This window comes from Lynx rufus, unplaced genomic scaffold, assembly GCF_022079265.1.
Source record: "Lynx rufus isolate CCGP_SWC_20201006 ecotype Redwood Valley unplaced genomic scaffold, mLynRuf1.p SCAF_1, whole genome shotgun sequence".
NCBI lineage: Eukaryota > Metazoa > Chordata > Mammalia > Carnivora > Felidae > Lynx > Lynx rufus.
In genome coordinates this window covers 97,847,658-97,868,798 of record NW_025814823.1, presented here as the reverse complement: position 1 = coordinate 97,868,798, position 21,141 = coordinate 97,847,658, and the positions used below count along the sequence as shown (strand labels likewise).

The 21,141-nt window shown below is 38.6% G+C and overlaps 1 protein-coding gene across 2 annotated transcripts in view; it reads right to left on the bottom strand.

Moving 5' to 3' along the window:
• HSD17B4 (hydroxysteroid 17-beta dehydrogenase 4) overlaps positions 1 to 21,141 on the bottom strand; it is an 88,047-nt gene that overhangs the window by 46,035 nt on the left and 20,871 nt on the right. For both annotated transcript variants that reach the window (XM_047083778.1, XM_047083786.1), the window contains exons 7-13: positions 20,591 to 20,675; positions 19,088 to 19,275; positions 12,149 to 12,240; positions 8,850 to 8,874; positions 6,831 to 6,959; positions 4,246 to 4,349; positions 2,527 to 2,763 (exon numbers count right to left, since the gene is read on the bottom strand). In XM_047083778.1, the coding sequence (XP_046939734.1) occupies positions 2,527 to 2,763; positions 4,246 to 4,349; positions 6,831 to 6,959; positions 8,850 to 8,874; positions 12,149 to 12,240; positions 19,088 to 19,275; positions 20,591 to 20,675 (860 nt within the window). The remainder of the gene's footprint in view (positions 1 to 2,526; positions 2,764 to 4,245; positions 4,350 to 6,830; positions 6,960 to 8,849; positions 8,875 to 12,148; positions 12,241 to 19,087; positions 19,276 to 20,590; positions 20,676 to 21,141) is intronic.

The following is a 21,141-nucleotide window of genomic DNA, read 5'->3' as shown; positions in this document are numbered from 1 at the left end:
TTCTTAGGATTTAAGATTCTCTCTCTCTCTCTCTCCACCCCTCTCCCTCACTCACACACGTTCTCTCTCTAAAATTAAAAAAAAAAGTTGGGGTTCCTGGGTGACTCAGTTGGTTAAGCCTCCGACTTCAGCTCAGGTCATGATCTCATGATTTGTGGGTTCAGGCCCCGTGTCGGGCTCTGTGCCGACAGCTCGGAGCCTGGAGTCTGGTTCGGATTCTGTGTCTCCCTCTCTCTCTGCCCCTCCTCCCCTGCTCTTGCTATGTCTCTCTCTCTCTCAAAAATACATAAAATATTTAAAAACAAAATAAAATAAAATAAAATAAAATAAAATAAAATAAAATAAAATAAAATAAAAGTTTTAAATGAATTTCAAATCACATGTACCAAATACAAACAACTCAACTAAAACACAAGAGAGTATTACAACCATGTTCAAAGTAATTACAACCATGTTCAAAGCACTATCATTGTCCGTATTTCCTTAGTGTGATATCTTACAAATTATCTATAGATACAAAAATAGACATAGATGCATCTTATAAATTAACTATCAGTAGATACTAAGGACATTGTGTAACTCGAGAGACACTTAACCTCAATGTATGGAAGCAAGAATACACCAGTATATGTAGGAAAATAATAGGACAGAAAAAACAAAATCTGACCCATATACTCAAATGACCACACCCCACTGCCATGGGACACCTTTAATTCTGTCTTCCTCCGAACCCAGAAGAAGAACAAATGAGACAAATGGAGGATGGCCCACCGTATCAAATGGCCTGGACACTCAAGGTGGGAAGACAGGGATTTCAATTCAAGAGGGCTATTATTTCTGGCCACAGATTCTGAACACCATTCGTGATTTTTCCAACTCCTCCTGACTCTGAAGGAGTACAGTGCAGAATTCTGAAACATTTGCTTTAACTGTTTGCATTTCAATTATTCAAACAGAACTGTATGCAGCAAATACCATGGGGCAGTGACTAAAACAACAAACTGCCTGGTCCATATCTCTTGCCTCCCTCCCAACTCATCAGATACTCAGATAAAATAAGTTCTCACAGATTCAGAGCAGCAATGGGCGAATCGCTCCTCCAGTAAATGGGTCCTCCAATCACCAAAGCCAGAGAAATTGGCTCACAGCTCTAGGATTCAACAGCTATCCCTGGACGCATGACCTGAACCTTGACTCCAAGAAATGAAACATGCCCCACCTCAAAAGCTTTCTCACAGTTGTTCACACCTTCCTTCTTGAAACGACTTGTCCATTTTGCTTCTCAGATACCACATTCTCCCGCTATTCCTCAGAGCTCATACCTTGCCAGCCATTCCTTCTCGGTCTCCCTTGCTGATTCTTCCTCATGTCTTCAACCTTTCAACACTTGTAGGGTCCGGTCCCCGAGCTCAGGCTCTTCTCTACCTACGCTCACACATTACGCTATGTGATTTCATCTAGTCTTGGGTCTTCAAATATCACTTCAAGTCTAAGAACCCCAGCAAGACCGCTACCCCCCAAACTCACGACTCACATATTCAACTGCCCGTTTTACATCTCTACTGGATTGTATAAGAGAATCTCAGGTTTTTCCAAAACCAACCCCTGACCATCCCCACCTTAAGGTAACTGTATACATCTATCTTGTTATATATATGTTCTATATAACTACTATATATACTAAATATATTGTATATAGTTAATTATAAATCATGGATAGAGACATACATGCATATATTTCATCCCAGTTACAAAAAACTTCATCTTTGACTCCTCTTTCCTTCGACTCACATCCAGCCTTTTGTTTAAATTACTATAAGAGACTCTTAACTGGTTTGCCTGCTTCGGCTTGGCCCCCATATAATCTATTCTCCACACAGTAGCAAAAATGAGCCTGTGAGTGAACACAGCTAGATCATATCACTCCTTAGTTCAAAGCACTACAGACTATCTCCCATGTTAGTTAATCAGAGCATAAGCTAAAATCCTTATAATGACTACAAGGCCCTCTTCTCCTACCACCGCCCCCCCCCCATTCATCCTGTAACAGACTGGCCCCCTTGCTGCTCCAAAAACAAGCCAATTATGCATCTGCCTCAGGGCCTTTTACACTTGTTCTCTCTGGCTCAAATACTCTTCCCAGATCATTACCTGGCTTGCTCCCTCACCACTATCATCAAGCAAGAGTTATCACATCCATTTTATAGATAAGGAAACCAAAGCTTCAGAAAGTTCTGTACCCTTGGTCAAACAGTAAGCAAATGGCAGAGAGAGGATTGAGAACATTATGTCAGGGTCGTAGGACTGGACCTAATTGCTGTTTTCTTCTTTCTGCTTGTCCTTTCAACTAAGTCTCTTCTCTTATATGCTCAGAAAGGAAACTCAAAGATATGCTAAATCTTTATTCCTGAACCAACCATGACAAACTATTTTATTAATACATGTGCCCGCAAACAATGTGACATTTATCAATCATATTTGAAGAAACCAAAGAAAAGCAAAGTAAAGGTTTCTTATTACTCTTACCTTTTCCAAGCTGACCGGAAGCTCAGGAACCTCTCCTAACCCTCCACGTACTAAAGGTCTCTGAGCTATGATAACTCCAAATGTAGGCAAACAGGAGAAGTCAGAGCTTCCTTCGTATATAAATTTCATATCTTTTGGCTCCTTCACCGATGCTCCCACGCCAAGGGCATACATAATAGTTTCCAGCTCCGTGTAAGCAGAAGAAAATGGAGGGAATTTATAGCCAATGGCTCCAGCCTATGAGACAGGTATACGAAAGTGTTTTTTCAATGATATTTTTGTCAAATCCTTAACATTTTAACTTTTTCAAAACTATTAACTGCTTACATACCTGGTTTTTGCTTTTGAAGACAGGTGAATAGAATGTCATGTTGGTGAATTTCATGGAGTGTCGTAATTGTTTCATTAGATTTTATTTTAATAGAAACCAATTAGAAAGTGTGTGGGAAAGGACTTCATTTACAGATAAGAACTTTTTTTATAATTTGCTTCTTACTAACAGTATGTCTCATTTTCAAATTTCCTATCTCTGATGGTGAGAAGCCCTATTAATTCAGCAACTATTAAAAACTCAAACATACAAAAAAATAATAATAATGAATAGGTCATAAATAGCGATAGTGAATCGCCCTACAGGAGCTACTGTATAAAATTAAATGTAAAAAGAGCAAAACGCTGCTTAATGCTTGTAAATTAGATGGCCTCAGAATGGTTTTAGTTAAAATGAGATTTTACCTTAAGTTCCTGGCTGGGAATGTCCCTCATCAAACTGGATATTGTATTTTTCTACTTAGTGATGATATATCTTGCTAATGTGTGAAGTTGATACTGGGCTAAAAAGCAATGATGTCCGATTGTCAATCACTTTTATTCCAAAACAGGAGTCCACAAACAAGGGCTGAGAGTTAAGAATGGTTTTTACATTCTTAAAGAGTGGTTTAAAAAAAAGAAAAACAGGAAGAACATGTGACCAGGAAGGGTAGGTGATCCACAAAGCCTAAAACATCTACTATCTGGCCCTTTCCCGGAAAAGTTTGCCAACCCCTATTCTAGGATAAAGTCATATTTATAACCCAATCATATTCTCAGGGTTAAAATTAGATTGTTAACATTATCACTCTATCTGCCCTGAGTCACAAAACACCAAAACCGAATGCATCAAATGATTTATTTCTCACTATTTATGCACTACATTTTTTTGTTTAAAGGCGACAGTAAATCAGCAAACTTCACATGAGCTATGACCACTATTCCATCAGAATTTCTACACAGTCGGAGGTCCTTTATTTGCAGCGATGTTGAAATAGTTCCAAAATACAATCTATCAATGCTTTCCCTAAAAAAAAAAAATGACTCAAAAGAGGCACTTACATAGATATCCTTTTCTAAAAAGTTAGAAAAAACAGTAACTACAGTAGAATTATCAACAATACTACCAAAAAAAAAAAAAAAAGACACTTGTGTAATTATACTGAAGAAAAGAAAGTAAAAGTTACATAAGGCTACATCTTAGCCTCATGTTCATTCAAATTCTATAAATATTTAGTACATATTTTAAGAAAAGTCTTGTCACTTATCTTTCCTATTTAACAATGGACTAATAGCTTGGAAAATAACATTTTTGTATGAGAGAAAAGAGAAAAAGGAGAAAAAAAAAAAGAAAGAAAAGAGAGGATCTCAAGAAAAGGCACAGCTTTTAGGCTTTTCTCCCCAACTTACAAATCCTGATGGTGCTGTCGATGCTGCGTGACTCGTATGATTTGTCGAAACTCCTCCATCTGAATCGATTTTACTTATAACTCCAATTATACTGCCAACTGATTCTAAACAGTAATAACAACAAGGATGCTTCTGTTACAAGACATGACTAAGAAAAGTGACAACGTGCTCGATTATCATTCCTCTAACAGTGAGTAAGCCTGCCACAGGACCTTCATAGGCACTCATGAACTGAATGTATGAGGTAGGACTATTAAAGGAAGAAGCTGTGAAAGACTCCGAAATAGACCAAAGGTCACTGGGTGTTGTCAATGGAAAACAAGCCATTGTCCAACATACTCTTCCTGGGTTTTGATTCCAAAGAGGCACTGAGCTTTGCAATGTCTTTGATCAATTTTACAGCTCTGTAAAGTGGGACCCTTGTCCAGAGACATGCAATTTTTGGTGAAGGAAAAACAAATTTCCCTTTCTCGCCATCATCACCCCTCCTCCAGGATGGAACAATGCCAAGATTATCCTCCGAACCCGCCACCCACGTCTCAAGTGATAGCTCTGAAGTCGGTACTAAAAATTCGTCCAGAGAAAACCATCATTACGAACAGAGACTTCAGACAGGGTTCAGAAGCTACTGTTCTGGGGTCTAAAAGGTTAATAAAGGAGACTCATGGGGCTGCCACATATGCCAAAAGATTCCAAGGACTCTGAGACCTAACAAACCTGACAGGTACAGGCCTCTTTCTAACCTTGGACACAATCTATAAGCAAATCACAAACTGTGGTGTGACCAGGGATATCAGCCAGCTTCTTGCCTCCGAATCCTCCCCTCACCGCCCCACTAAGAATGTTGCCAGAAGGAGGCTTTTAACTGAAAGTTACCTTGCTACGGGCTGAAAGGACACACAGAGACACAGGCAACCTGAGTTAATGTGGCTCAAACACTGAGAAAGCTTGGGCCAGTTACAGCACTTTTCTGGGATTTAGTTCCATTATCTGTAAGCCATGATCAGTTCTACAGAAAAATGTAACATGTTTCTTCTAACTCTACTTCTAACACTCAGAGGTATATTTTCATTTAGAATTACGTAATTCATTTAGCTTTTTCTTTAGAATACTTTTAAGGCAATACAGTGGAACTTGGACATCAGAGGAAAGTTTTTAATGTACTTCTTTCTTTTTCCTTTCATTCATTTTCAATGATGGGTGACTCATTCACAGGCTAAATTCATCACAAACAGAAAAATATGGAATACAGGAAATGCTACCATTAATGACATTACAATCGTGCTATCATCTGGTTGAGAAAGAGCGTAATGAAAATTTCAATGAGGGTACCAGCAGGCAGGAAAGTGTCATTAAGGAGGAAAAAAAAACAAGAATAGTCATTTTTTGAGATATATTCCCCTACCAAACACTGAATATAAAATTACTAAGAGGAAAAAAAAAAAAAAAAAAGATCTGTCTACAAAATAACCCTGAATCATTATCTTTCCCAGAAGAGTCGTTTAAACTCCATATACTAAAAAAATAAGTAAATAAGTAAAAATAAACTTCATATACTACATGCATATGTGAGTTACACTAGAAAAAAAACAATGTGCCTTTTGCTGGTTGTCTATTCCTATGGCAAATCATAGACAGCTCGATAATTCCAGGGAGTAAGCATTTGCTGAATCCTTTCTGAGTTTGGCTCCAAACGAGCACCAAACACAAAAGAAGTACCTCCAAGACACAGTCTCCGCCTCCAAAGGACCTTACTGTGCAGTTAAGAAACCACATATTTACGAAACAAAAGCAGCTCTGAGCAGATGCTAAGTGGTCACAGTCCAGCTAAGAGAGAAATCAATGTAGCCTGAAATATCTGGGGAGGTTTTGTTGAACATCCAGGGCTTGAGTTTTGATTTTAAGAGAAGTACTCGGGTCAGCACAGGTGATAAAGGCAGGAAGGGGCATTTTGAAGTTTCTTCTCATTTATTTTTGAGAAAGATAGAGACAGTGAGAGCAGGGGAGGGGCAGAGAGAGGGGAAGAATCTCAAGCTCTTCGCTGACGTGGGGCTCGAACTCACAAAACTGTGAGATCATGACCTGAGCTGAAATCAAGAAGCAGACGCTTAAATGACTAAACCACCCAGGCACCCCAGGAAAGGGCATTTTAGAAGGGTGAGACACAGCAGCAAAGATGAAGGGATAAAACAACACAAAATCTACTCATTAGACAGAAAAGAGCTAAGCCTAAATAAAACTGGCCTATGTGAACTTTTTGGGAAACAGAGAAAAACCAGGTGAGGTAAGCGGTGACTGGTTAGGTAAGAGAAGACTCTGAAACGAACCATCAGGGAGGAAGCACAGAAGGGTGAACAGCTTGTACTATCCCCCACCCGGACATACACCCAAAACACAGGATTACAAAACAAAACAGAAAAAGTGACAGTGGGGGTTGACATACATATCTTAAATCTGAAGAGTTCTAATAGCTCCTGGCGCAAAAAACACGCACTAGTTAAAAACAGAAGACAGGTCCCTAAGAGAAGAGAATGCTTTGTTGCCTCTGGCTCCCCAGCCAGGAGCGAAGGGATCTGGGCCTCTACCTTGAATTCTCTGGGGCTTGGTGCCGTTCTCAAAGTCACAGATCTTCTTCCAATTAGCCTTCACCCCCTCGGGGGTCATGGGTTGATTCTTCTGTCTTACGATGGCTCCAAGGGACCGCTCCCAGCGTACTGAAACAAACGTACAGAAACATACAGAAACAAAACGAAGAAGCTAAGCACAGAGTTTAAAAGGGACACAGGAAGTAAAACTCATCTGAGACCCTTGAATTTTTTTTAACCGCAAGAGAAAGGAATTCAGGGGGGACAAAATGAGTCTAATATCTGAAGAGTTATACTACATGACTTTAAAGAAGTTGTTCCTGAGATGACAATCCCATGAGGATAATGTGAATTAAAAAAAAAAAAAAATACATATATATATATATACATATATATATATATATATAAAGCTGAAGGAAAACAGCTCTCCTCTGACCATGCCAGATACTACTAAAGGAAGACTGTAATGCTCAATCATAAAAATTTTAATTATAGACAATCACACCAAAAGACTGACTTCATGACCAAAGATCACTCAGGTAATATACTTCAAGATCTTTGCTAAACAGCAAAGTGAGGGATAACCAAATTAATATGTCACATAGCCCCAGATAATTCCCTCATGCCTCCTGCCTTTGCTCTTTGCTCCTTTTTCACAGGAAGTCAACTAGAATAGGGCAGATTCACAAAAATCATATTGCTGTAGAAATTCTGTGAGGAGAATTTTTAAGACTGTTTGTTGCCTTTCAAAAAAGCCCAAGGAATAAAATAACCACTGGTAACCTTATTTAAACGTATTGGTCAGATTTTGATGATTATTAAATTGAAGCTTTGTCTCAGGCAATGACAGAAATACATGCTTCTAGAGTTTTCTTATGGACAAAGTCTCAGAAAAAACTTTTATTGCAACATTTCCTTTCTTAAATGGATATCCTGAGACACTTATGTTGAACAATGCTTGAGTAATATACGTTACTTTGATAACCAAAGAGAATAGTCATTAATGATGAAAATATTGATACTCTATCTATATCAATGCCCTCCAGTAATGACAACCTTTTAAATAATTTCCTTAATTCTGATACCAGCAGCCAACTGAAAACTTGATTTGGGATACTGGAATTTTTCACAATTTTTTTAAATGTCATGAAGCAACTGTCCAATGTGGAACTCACAAGATTGGGGAGCTGGGGAAAGAGATGGTTGAAGCCAAATGAGTTCACTATTGGACCAGAGGGCAAAAATTTCCAGACATCAGTTGCAATTTCTGTCTCAGCAAGCTGTCCTCTGTGATTCCTGACCATTACCTCCTGATGTCTCATAGCCCCAAGGAAGAAAAGAATCAAACAAGAGAATTGGAAAATTTTCCTGCTGTGCTCTCTAGGACAAGACTCTTCCCATCTTTACAAAACAGCCCCCTCTCTCACTCATTACTCTGCAGAAACAGCAAGAACAATCATGTGGGGGCACCTGGGTGTCTCAGTCAATTAAGCATCCCGATTTCCGCTCAGGACATGATCCCATGGTTCCTGAGTTCAAGCCCCAGCATCAGGCTCCATGCTGACCGTGTGGAGCCTGCCTGGGATTCTCTCTTTCCTTCTCTATCTGCTCCTCCCCACTCATGCATGTGCACATGCTCTATATCTCTCTCAAAAATAAATAAACTTTATTAAAAAAAAATAAATAATGTGGGATGCCGGAGACATAGGAGGACACAGGAGGACAAACAGACTGTGCTGTCTGAAGGAACAGCCAGTTACGCATAGGCCAGACAACTCCTGAATAAGGACTGCCAATAGGGAAAAAATCCTCAACAGTTTCTTGAAAATGCCAAAGGCCTTCAGGACAGCTTCCACATTTTAGAATGCCTAATGGTATACCCATGTTTGAGGTAGAATATGCATGCACGAGCTCCAATAGTTAGCCATTTGGCAAGACCTTTACCCAGCTCCAACTGGATGTGCAAGGTTAAAAATACAGAAACAATATATGGCAAATGAAAAACTAGAAGAGACTTACATTTTCCAATCCATCCTCCTCCAACCTACCAAAAAGAGGGGAAGACAGTTATACCATCTAAAACGGATCACAAAGAGGATTTTTTAATAGAAAAACAGGCAGGTGTCATACTAAGAGTATTAGAAGGCTAGATGACAATGGATGAAAATAACACAGTTCTACAAAAGTCCATGGGCCTCCATGATTTTGCTTTGTTCATGTTACCACAGTAGAAATACAAAGCAGCATTAGGTGGTAGACAATGCGTGTGGTAGAAAAGCATGACTGATGTCAGAAACTAAGGCTTTAGGGCCGCCTGGGTGACTCAGATGGTTAAGCGTCCAACTTCAACTCAGGTCATGATCTCGCTGTTTGTGAGTTCGAGCCCTGCATTGGGCTCCATGCTGACAGCTTGGAGCCTAAAGTCTGCCTGGGATTCTATGTCTCCCTCTCTCTGCCCCTCCTCTGCTCATGCTCCGTCTCTCTCAAATATAAATAAACATTAAAAAAAAAAAACTTAAAAAAAAAAAACTAAGGATTCTTCTACTGACTAGTTGTGTGAGTCCCATCAAATCATTTGAACCCTAAATCCAAGTTTTCCCCTATGTAAAATAAGGATAATAATATTCTTCATGAGCTAACCATAAAGGTTAAATAATATAAAATAGTAAGATTGTCCCAACAACACAGGCATGAAATAACAGCTCCCTCTAGAAAGATCTAGTGAAGAAAAACATAAAAAGGAAAGAAAATAAAATTAGGATTTGACTTAAACAACTATATATAGTCGTTTCAATAAGATATCTTTATAGAGAGAAGGCAAACGACCAAATATATTAGTTGCCACACAGAAAAATCACATTTTTTCTAGAGGTCATGCAGGGGAATCCCCAGAAGAGAATGTCTGATGTTAAAAAAAAAAAAAAAAAAAAAAAATCTTCAAGCACCACAACTACAATGTGTCAGAATTGATCATGAGAATTCCACAGACAGAGGACAACAGAATATGTTATCAGTAGAGAGCACACAGGTTAGTGGCTCCAGGTCAAGGGCATGGCTTTTTATCACCCTTTGCCTCTATATGAATATGCCCACAACTTTTACAACAGACCAGTTAGCCCTGATGCTGTCAGGGTAGATAAGTCAGCAGTGGTTTCGGTAACAGACAAGAAAGATGTCATATTGTACCGTATTTGGGAGAGGCTCAAGAAGCTGGAAACTCCTCCAGGCACTAGAAACAGGAGGTCCAACTGAGCCAAAGAATCTCTATCTCTCCCTCTAGGTACCTCTCAGAATTTGGCAAACAGTGGCAAAACTTACTTTCAAGGTTTAAGGTGGGATATTACAGAAGTTTCTTACTGTATTTTATCAATCATGCACACCAAATGTTCCTCACTAAAAATGTTCACAACATACAGAACACATAAAACTGTACCTATAACATGACCTTGTTGTCTCTATAGGTTTTGCTGTATGTATAAAATGTATATCTAAGAAAAGAGACTATTCGTGTAAGATAAACATCTAGGGGCGCCTGGGTGGCTCAGTCAGTTAAGTGTCCAACTTCGGCTCAGGTCATGATCCCATGGTTTGTGCGTTCAAGCCCCTCATTGGGCTCATTGCTGACAGCACAGTGCCTGGAACCTGCTTCAGATTCTGTGTCTCCCTCTCACCCTGCCCCTCCACTGCTTGTGTTCTATGTCTCTGTCTCCCCCTCAAAAATAAATAAACATTAAAAAAATTTTTAAAAAAAGATGCAAATCATAAAAAAAAAAAAAAGATGCAAATCTAATAAAAGACTGGAAGAATACATAAAAATATTAATAGTAGTTATCTCCAGATAAGGGTAATATGGATGGTTTTTATTTTCTTCTCTAAACTTTCCTGTATATTTAAATTTTTCTATAAAAGCATATACGATTTTTATCTACAAAATAATAAAAATTCCTTAATGACATAAAAGGCAGGCCAACTTCTGAGCTCCAGATGGCTTGATATTATTAAATCTGTAAAGTTCTTAGAAAGTTCTTTTCACCTCTAATTTTCCACAATTCACAATGTCGGTCATTAAGAAAGTGGAGGCACACATCTCTGCTTAGATATGGGTACATTATTTTTTATTTTATCAAGTTTTTATTCAAATGCATCAGGTTAATATAGCATTCACTTCCAACTAAGCAGGTAATTTTGCTACCAAGAAATATTTTTGGATGTCATAGTATTCTTCATATAACAGGTTCCTTATTACCACAGAGAATCAAATAAAGGTGGGGCGGAGAATCTAAAATATAACAGTACTAGGGGGAAAAAAGAGATCACACTTAAATGAGGAATCAAAAATGTATAAATTGGCATAAAGAGATCTAAAAGGACTTTGATTACAAAGTGAAAACTGGATCTCACTGGATGTTTGGATTATGTGTGCTTATTTTTACAATAAACACTTAAAGCCCTACGATGAGGAAAAATAGGAATGTTTATTCTTAAAGTTAAAATACAGAATAGGTTACGTTTACTGACCTATCATGCCCAGACTAAATTTCTGGTATGCTGACATAACAGCTACAATTGAAAACTAACTGTTATGTACTAGATCCAGTGCTAAGAGTTTAAAAATAGGATTTCTCGTTGTCACAAAAGCCCAAGAAAACTGATGCTCGGGGACATTAATTTGTACAATATTCCAGTGAGCCAGCAACTGTCAAAACAGAGAATTCAAAACTCAGGCTGGCTGACTCTGAACCATAAGCTCTATCCTCCTACTTTAACATTCAGGTTCCCAAACCAAATAAAACCTTCTTCATTTGACTAAACACCTCTAACCAGCCACATTTTCATTTGGTAAGCATATTAGAAATGAAGAAAGAAAGAAAAACAGAATTTATCAAGTTGCTATTTCTTTCTCAAAAAAGGACATTTGTCAACACTTGTTCCTTAGTTAACTATAATATTTAAAAAATACACAAGTGAGGGGCACCTGGGTGGCTCAGTTGGTTAAACACCGACTCCTGATTTTATCTCAGGTCATGATCTCACGGTTCCTGAGATCGAGCCCCGCGTTGGACTCTGCTATGACAACATGGAGCCTGCTTGGGATTCTCTCTCCCTCTTTCTCTGCCCCTCCCCTATTCACATTTCGTCTCTCTGTCTCTCTCTCTCTCAAAATAAGTAAATAAACATTAAAGAAAAATATACAAGTGATATCAAATGATGCAGATCTTTCCAAATGTGAGCAAGTGGAAAATATTAATGCTTAAATCATTTTTTATGTTTAATTACACAAATATTACTTTGAGAGAAAGCAGGAAGGTGCAAAATACCTCAAACAAGCCACCGTTTTCCTCACAGCTCTCATGGCAAAGCCAAAGGACCAAGGGCGCCACGTAATCAGGCTTCAAAGTTTCCAGGAGATCTAAAACACATCCCAAAAATGTTTATGAACAAGAATATACACATATTCAATCCACCATTTTGCTTTCTGAAAACTCCTTACTTACAAATTTTGGTAATTCAGAGGCTTTTTTAATAAGAACAAAATGAGATCTACAAAATTAATCAGTCTAACATTCAAAGCTTTTGAAAGAACTGTTTCATCCCTTCTAACTTTGAAGGCAACAGATACACCTTTCCAAGAGGGGTAACATACTATACAGACGACAAGTTAAGTTAAAGCTACCTAGGCAGTACGTGGTGAGTAGAATTCTACTTAACATGAGGAACTGAAGTCACCATTCATTCCCAAAACTATTTGGCTCTCCCAGCAATTTAACCAGAAGCTAGAAAACTACAAAACAGCCTTGACCATTGTAATGGCGGTAAGATAATGATGTGAAATGAAGCTTGCAACCATCACTGATGAGTAACGAAGTGTAAGAAATATTTTCCCACTTGATGGTTTCCATGAGCAACTTAATAGAGTAGAAAGGAACAGGCATACCTTGGAGATATTGTGGGTTTGGTTCCAGACCACCACAATAAAGCAAATATACCAATAAAGCTAGTCAAATGAATTTTTTGGTTCCCCAGAGCATATAAAAGTCATGTTCATGCTACCCTATAGTCAGTTAAACTGTACATTAATATTATGCCTAAAAAAACAATGTACATATTTTAATTTTAAAATACTTTAGCCACACCTGGGTGGTTTAGTTGGTTAAGCCTCCAACACTTGATTTCAGCTCAGATCATGATCTCGCGGTTTGTGAGACTGAGCTTTGCATCAGGGTCCACGCTGAGCATGGAGCCTACTTGGGATTCTGTTTCCCTCTCTCTACCCCTCCCCTGCTCATACTCTCTCTCTCTCAAAATAAATATTTAAAAACTAATAATTAAATAAAATACCTTATTGCTAAAAAACGATAATCATCATCTGGGTTTTCAGTGAGTTATAATATTTTAGCTAGATGAGAGTCTTGCCTCAATGTAAATGGCTGCTGATTAATCAGGGGGGTGGCTGCTGAAGGCTGGGGTGGCTGTGACACTTTCTTAAAATACAATAATGAAGTATGTCCCATCACTCGACTCTCCCTGTCAACTGATTTCTCTGTAGCATCTGATGTTGTCTGACAGCATTTTACCCACACTAGAACTTTCAAAACGAGTCAATCTCTCAAACCCTGCTGCTTTAACAACTCAATTTATATAATATTCTAAATCCTGTGTTATTATTTCAACAATCTTCATGACCTCTTCACCATGAGTAGATTCCATCTCAAGCACCACTTTCTTTGCTCATCCCTAAGAGCTCCTCATCTGCTCAAGTTTTATCATGTGATTGCAAGAATTCAGTCACACCATCAGGCTCTACTTCTAATGCTAGTTCTCTTGCTATTTCCACTGAATCTGCAGTGACTTCTTTCATTGAAGTCTAGAACCCCTTAAAGTCATCTATGAGAGTGGAAATCAACATCTTCCAAATTCCTGTGAATGTTGATAGTTTAATCTCTTCCCACAAATCACAAATGTTCTTAATGGCATCTAGAATGGTGAATCCTTTCCAGAAGGTTTTCAATTTATTTTTCCCAGATCAATCACGGGAATCACTGTCTAGGTCAGCTATAACATTATAAAATGTATATCTTAAATAATAAGACTTGAAAGTTGAAATGACTCCTTGTAGCAGGCCTGAAAACAACATTAATCTACATCTCCATCAGAACTCTTGGGTGAGCTGGTGTACTGTTAATGAACAGTAATATTTTGAAAGAGATCTTTTCTTCTGAGCACTAGGTCTCAACAGTAGACCCAAAATATTCAGTCAACCCTGCTGTAAACACATGTGTTGTCATCAAGGCTTTGTTGTTCCATTTATAGAACACAGGCAGAGTAGATTTTGCATAATTCTTAAGGGTCCTAGGATTTTCAGAATGGTAAATGAGCACTGGCATCAATTTAAAGTCATCAGCTGCATGGGACGCCTGGGTAGCTCAGTTGGTTAAGCGTCCAACTTCAGCTTGGGTCATGATCTTGCAGTCCATAAGTTCGAGCCCCACGTCAGACTCTGTGGTGACATTTTAGAACCTGGAGCCTGCTTCGGATTCTGTGTCTCCCTCTCTGTCTTCCCCTCCCCAACTCATGTTCTGTCTCTCTCTCTCTCTCAAAAATAAATAAATATTTTTAAAAAATTTAATAAAATAAAATATTATAAAGATTTCCTTTTAGAAATATGTTAAAAACCAGAGGTATTAAAAACCACAAGGTTGTCCACTAGTCAAGTAGTCTATTATATAATTAAGTATAAGAACAGGCTCTCAATCATAGACTTAAATTTTACATTTTCAAAGAACAAAGTTGGAAGACTCATATTACCTGAGTTCAAGACTTACTATAAAACTACAGTAATCAAGGGACACCTTGGTGGCTCAGTCAGTTAAGCATCCGACTCTTAATTTGGGCTCAGGTCATGATCTCACAATAGTGAGATCAAGCCCCATGTCAGACTGAGCCTGCTTAAGAGACTTTCTCTCCTTCTCCCTTTGCTCCTCCCCTACTTGCACTCTCTCTGTCGAAAGAAAGAAAGAAAGAAAGAAAGAAAGAAAGAAAGAAAGAAAGAAAGAAAGAAAGAAAAGGAAAAACTATAGTAACCAAAACTTCATGGCATTGGTAAAGAGACAGGCACACGTCAGTGGAACAGAACACAGAATTCAGAAACAGACCCGCACCTACATGGTCAATTGATTTTCCACAAAAGGACAAGAACAACCCAAACCAAGAATGAGTACTAATCTCTAGGACAAATTAACTAGTTTCTTCAACAAATAAATGGCTTTTTTTTTTTTTTAAAGAACAAACACTTTTATTAAATAAAACAAGAGCTACGGTAACAAAATGCCTGTGGACTTTATCTGGATCCCTGTGGAATAAGCCAACTCAAAAAGGGTACCTTTTAGACAGCCAGTAAATCTTAATATTAATTTGTTATTAGGTGATGTGAAAGAATTATTTTGTTTGATGTGATGATGACACTGTGGTTATAATGTCCCTATCGGTTAGAGATATATTTCCAAGGATTTATTAGGTGAAATATAAGGTCTAAGACTTATTTTGAAATATTACAGAAAAAAAAAAAGGAAGAAGGTGACAAAAAAAAAATCATTTTGAAATATGCCCAGAGCATGGTGCTTTCCTTAACAAAGGGCTATCTTCACGGAGACTACCAGAGCCTCATCTGACCTAGGGAAAAGGCAATTAGCAAACTGGAGCCTCTCTAGCATTCCTGTCTCAATTAAGGAAAGACGGTGAAAATGGCTAAGAAATTCTTCTGAAAGTCACAACCCAGGACTTTGACTCCCTAAAGAAAAATGGAGACTCAATCCTAAGATTATAAAACATCTTCCCTCCCCGTGACTTACAGCCACAGCAACAGGACTCCAGTATAACAACAGTGGGTTCTACCTGACAGAGCTCAAAGACGCATTCTATTTAACAAAGACTTTTGGGGGAAACCCAAAGACAACAGGGAACACAAAAACAAGGACAGAGAGGAAAAAAGCCTCTGACACAGATAGTCCCAGCAAACAAAAAACATGGCCTATGGCCTAAGCACATATACTTAAAATCTCACACTAAAGGCCTATTTACCTCACTTTCTACTATACCCCAGTGCACCATGTTCAGCTTTCAACAAACATTTCAAGGCATGCTAAAAGGCAAGAAAAGCACAGGCTGAAGAGACAAAGTATCAGAACCAGGTTCAAATAAAATAGACATTCTGGAATTATCAGACGAAGAATTTAAAATAGCTACAATTAGGGGTGCCTAGGTGGCTCAGTCAGTTACACGTCTGACTCTTGGTTTCGGCTCAGGTCATGACCTTGCAGTTCGTGAGTTCGAGCCCCACCTGAGGCTGTGCACTGACAGTGCAAAGCCTGCTTGTGATTCTCTCTATTCCCCATTCTCTCTGCTCCTACCCCAATCGTGCACATGTGTGCACGCTCTCTCAAGATAAATAAACTTTAAAAAAAGCCTTTAAAATAAATAAATGAATACATACAATAACTATAATTAATATGCTACGGGCTGTAATGGAAAAAGCAGACAGCATGCAACAATAGATATGGCCACAATAAGCAGGGAGATGGAAACTCTAAGAACAAATCAAAAGGAAATGTTAGAAAACAAAAGCAATATAACAGAAACGAAAAGGGTCAGTGAACTTAAATATATGTCGATAGAAACTTCCCAAACTAAAATGCAAAAAGAAAAAAGAATTTTAAAAAAGGAAAAGAATATCCAAGAACTGTGAGATAACTGCAAAAGAGAGAATGTGTACATAAGGGTAACACCAGAAGGAGAAGAAAGAAATAGAAAAAAAATAATTAAAGCAGTAAAGGCTGAAAGTTTTCCAAAATTAATGACAGACACCAAACCACAGATCCATAAGTTCAGAGACTATCAAGTATCAGTATATTGCCAAAAATCTCCACCTAAGTACATTATATTCCAACTGCAGAAAAAGAGAAATATCTGGGAAGAAGACAGGGGGGAAAAAAACACCTTGCCTACAGATGTATAAGGAAAGGATTACAGCAGACTTCTCTTCTGAATCAGAAACCATGTAAGAAGCAAGCAGAAGGTGGAGTGAAATAGTTAAGTGTTGAAAGAAAAACAAATACCAATCCAGGATCCCATTATCAGTGAAATCATCCTTCAAAATTGAAAAACATTAAAGGGAAAAAAAGACAAGCTATAGAGTGGGGAAAAAAATTTTGCAAAACACGTATCTGATCAAGAACCTGTTTCCAAAATATGCAAAGAACGCTAAAAACTCAACAGTAGGAAAATAAACCACCCAATTTAAAAATGAGCAAAAGATAGGGGGCCTGGGTGGCTCCACCGGTTAAGCATCTGACTTTGGCTCAGGCCATGATCTCACAGTTCGTGAGTTCGAGCCCCGCGTCGGGCTCTGTGCTGACAGCTCGGAGCCTGGAGGCTGCTTCGGAATCTGTGTCTCCCTCCCTCTCTGCCCCTCCCCTGCAGGTGCCCTGTCTATCTCTCTCTCGCAAAAATAAGTAAACATTAAAAAATGAATAAATAAGGGGCGGCTGGGTGGCTGAGTCGGTTGGGCATCCGACTTCAGCTCAGGTCATGATCTTACAGCTTGTGGGTTCAAGCCCCATGTCAGGCTCTGTGCTGACAGCTCAGGGCCTGGAGCCTGCTTTGGATTCTGTGTCTCCCTCTCTCTCTGCCCCTCCCTGCTCACGCTCTGTCTCTCTCTCAAAAATAAACAAACATTTAAAAATTTTTTTTAAAAAATGAGCAAAAGATGTGTGCAGACACATCACAGGAGTGAATAGATAAACGGCAAACAAGCATAGGAAAAAAATGCACAAGATCACATATCATTAGGGAGCTGCAAATTAAAACATGAGACACTACTACAGACCTATGAGAAGGACTAAAATGCAGAAGACAGACAACAGTAAATGCTGGCAAAGATGTGGAGCAGTGAGAACTCTCCTTCGTTGCTAGTGGTACTACAGCACGACACACCCCTTTTGAAAAGAAGTCTGGAAATTTCTTAACAAAGCTAAACAGTCTTAACATACAATCCAGCAACCACGCCCCTTGGTATTTACCCAAACAAGTTGAAAACTTACGTTCACACAAAAACCTGAGCATGGGGGCACCTGGATGGCTCAGTCAGTTAAGAGTCCGACTCTTGATTCGGGTTAGGGCATAATCTCCTGGTTCATGGGATCAAGCCCTGCAGTGGGGTCTGTGCTGACAGCACAAAGCCTGCTTGGGATTCTCTCTCCCTCTCTCTCTCTCCCCCTCCACAACGCATGCATACACACACACACACACACACACACACACACACACACACACTCTCTCTCTCTCTCTCTCTCTCTCTCTCTCTCCCTCTCCCTCTCTCTCTCCCTCTCCCTCTCTCTCTCAAAGTGAAGACACTTGAAAAAAAAATTTTCTTAAACTGCACATGAATGTTTACAACAGCTTTTACCCATAATTGCCAAAAGCTGGAAGCAACTAAGATGTTCCTCAATAGGAGAATGAATAAATTACAGACCCTCCACACCAGGGTATGTTATTCATTGACAAAAAGAAATGAACTTCAGTCCTCCCAGACATTCAAGGAGAGGGAGGATGAAGAGGTGAAGGCACGGGGGTACTTTCAGGGCAGTGAAACTATTCTATAGAGGAGAATTCTGTATATAACAGTGGATACAGAACATTATGCATTTGTGAAATCCCATATAACTATACAACACAAAGAGTAAGCCCAAATAGAAACGATGAACTTGAGTTAACCATAGTGGATCAATACTTGTTCATCAGTCATAACAGAGGTAGCGCACTAGCACAAAGTGTTAATACGTAGTAGGAAAAACCATATGGGAACTATCTTCACTATCTGCCCAATTTTTCTATAAACCTCAAACTACTCTAAAAAATACACCCTATTAGTATTAAAAAATAATCATTGCTGTAAACCAGAATGCTATTGCCACCTTCAGTAAAAAGCAAAAACAACAAAGCAAAGATATTTAGGTATTCATGTGTACCTATGCAGAGAAAAAGAATGAAAGTTCATCTCTGAATGGTAAAATTATGGATCATTTTACATTTTTTTCCTTTGGGTTTTCCTAAATTTTCTGTAACGAATACAAATTATGCATAATGCTTTTTGAAACTGTAAGATAAATAACATTTTAAGTATTCAGAAAATTAAGTACTTCTGCAAAACTCACTCCACACAGATTTGTAGCTAAGAGCACTGAAAAATCTAAGCTACTTACCTTCAGGCATAACTGTCTGGGTCATCCGGGATCCAGCTGTAGGGGCAATAGTGTTACAGTGAATGTTGCTTTTCTTGCCTTCAAGTGCAATAGTGTTTGAAAGGCCCAGAAGACCCAGCTTCGCAGCACTATAATTGGCCTGGCCAAAGTTGCCATATATTCCTGAAGCTGATGAAGTCATAATAATCCTGAAAGGAAAAATCCATCTCTCAAAATCTCTTTCCCATGTTTTGACAACAATGCAAACTCCAAACTTAATTTTTTCTTTTTCCGTACTATTACACCTGTCAAAAGCAACTCTGTATACTGTCATTAGGTTCCTACAGTCATGATTCACACATGTAAAATAATATTAATAATAAAAGTAATCTCTCAAAATTTAACTACAAGATTTAACTTTAAAAAGAATCCCCAATCAGGACCAAATAAATTCAAGTGTAAGAACGTATATTCATTATCTACTGAGAACAACAATAAATATTTATAAACAAAATAAAGTGGCAATATATGAGTTAATGCTAGAAGTATAAGAAAAACCAGTTCTAATTCTTTACTTCTCATTACACTGCCCCTTTTTGTGGATAATGTTAAATGCCTCATACTAAAACTATGCCATCTCCAAAACTGGACCTAATCTCACTCACTCTATTTAGTTGACCAAAGAAAACAATTCACATCATTCATTTTCAGAAACTGAGGGTCAGGAGAAACGCTCCAACAACAGGTATCACAAACAATTTACTGCTACAAAATGCGTGTGAACCATAAGTTAACAGGACGGGCTGTGTCAGAGGGCACGAAGCCACCTCCTAGCTCTGCTTTGTTCCAAGGCACTCGCACAAACACTGCCACAGATGGGACCTACAGGTCCCAAACCATTTATAAAGAGAAGCTCCTGTCTGACCAGTACCAGCCAGCTGGACACACAGCTCATCTCCCCTCACATGATCAGTAGACACAAAATAATACTTTGGTTAAAAAATAACGTACGGCTGAATCCTCCATGTTTGTATTGCTAGAATATCAGAGAGCAGCAGGAAATTCATTAATAATGAAAAGCAGGAGGTGAAAAGAAATACAAAGTTGGCCAGCTCAGCTAATAGGTGGCTAAATGACCCCCAATTTAATGAGAGGGTATATGGCAACACTGCATTAAAAAGCCTGTGAGGGGCACCTGAGCAGTTCAGTCGTTTAAACACCCAACTCTTGGTTTCAGCTCAGGTAATGATTTCACAGTTTGTGAGTTTGAGCCCTGCATCGGGCTCTGCGCTTAGAGTGTGGAGTCTGCTTGAGATTCTCTCTCTCTCCCTCTCTCTCTGTCTCTACCCCACTTGTGCTATCTCTGTGTCAAAATAAATAAATTAAAAAAAAAAAAAAAAAAAAAAAAAAAGCCTGTGCAGATCTGAATATATCTTCATCAATGTCAAAGCACTTAATCTTTCCCTGGACACGAGGACCCACACACAGCGTCTCCAGTCCCCCAACAGCCACATGCAACTCTACCTCCCAAACTTCTGTTTCTTCATATGATCCCAAGCCGCCCGGGTCACTTGGAATGAGCCTCGTAAATGGACTCTATGGATTATATCTAAAACAACAAATTATTTTTATTACATATTTTGTTAAATTAGATAGGCATGTCTCATAATCAACATAAGCAATGATTTATTTATACATAGACATCCATTTTATACCAAACATTCATTTAACTTTTTTAGTTAATTTACTTATTTTGAGAGAGAGTGAGCGAGCATGAGCAGGGGAAGGCCAGAAGAAGAGAGAGAGAATCTTAAGCAGGCTCCACACTCAGTACAGAGCCCAATACAGGGCTCGATCCCACAACCCTGGGATCATGACCTGAGCTGAAATCAAGAGTCAGATGCTCAACCAATAGAATCACCTAGATACCCCTATACCAAGCATTCAAAATCAACTATTGTCACACTACTCCCTGAGTAACCATTTTTTGCTTTTATCCCAATTATGTAAGCAATCAATAGTTAATACTCATTTTCCGTATAATTCATGATAAAATTATTATAATCCCTGAGCAC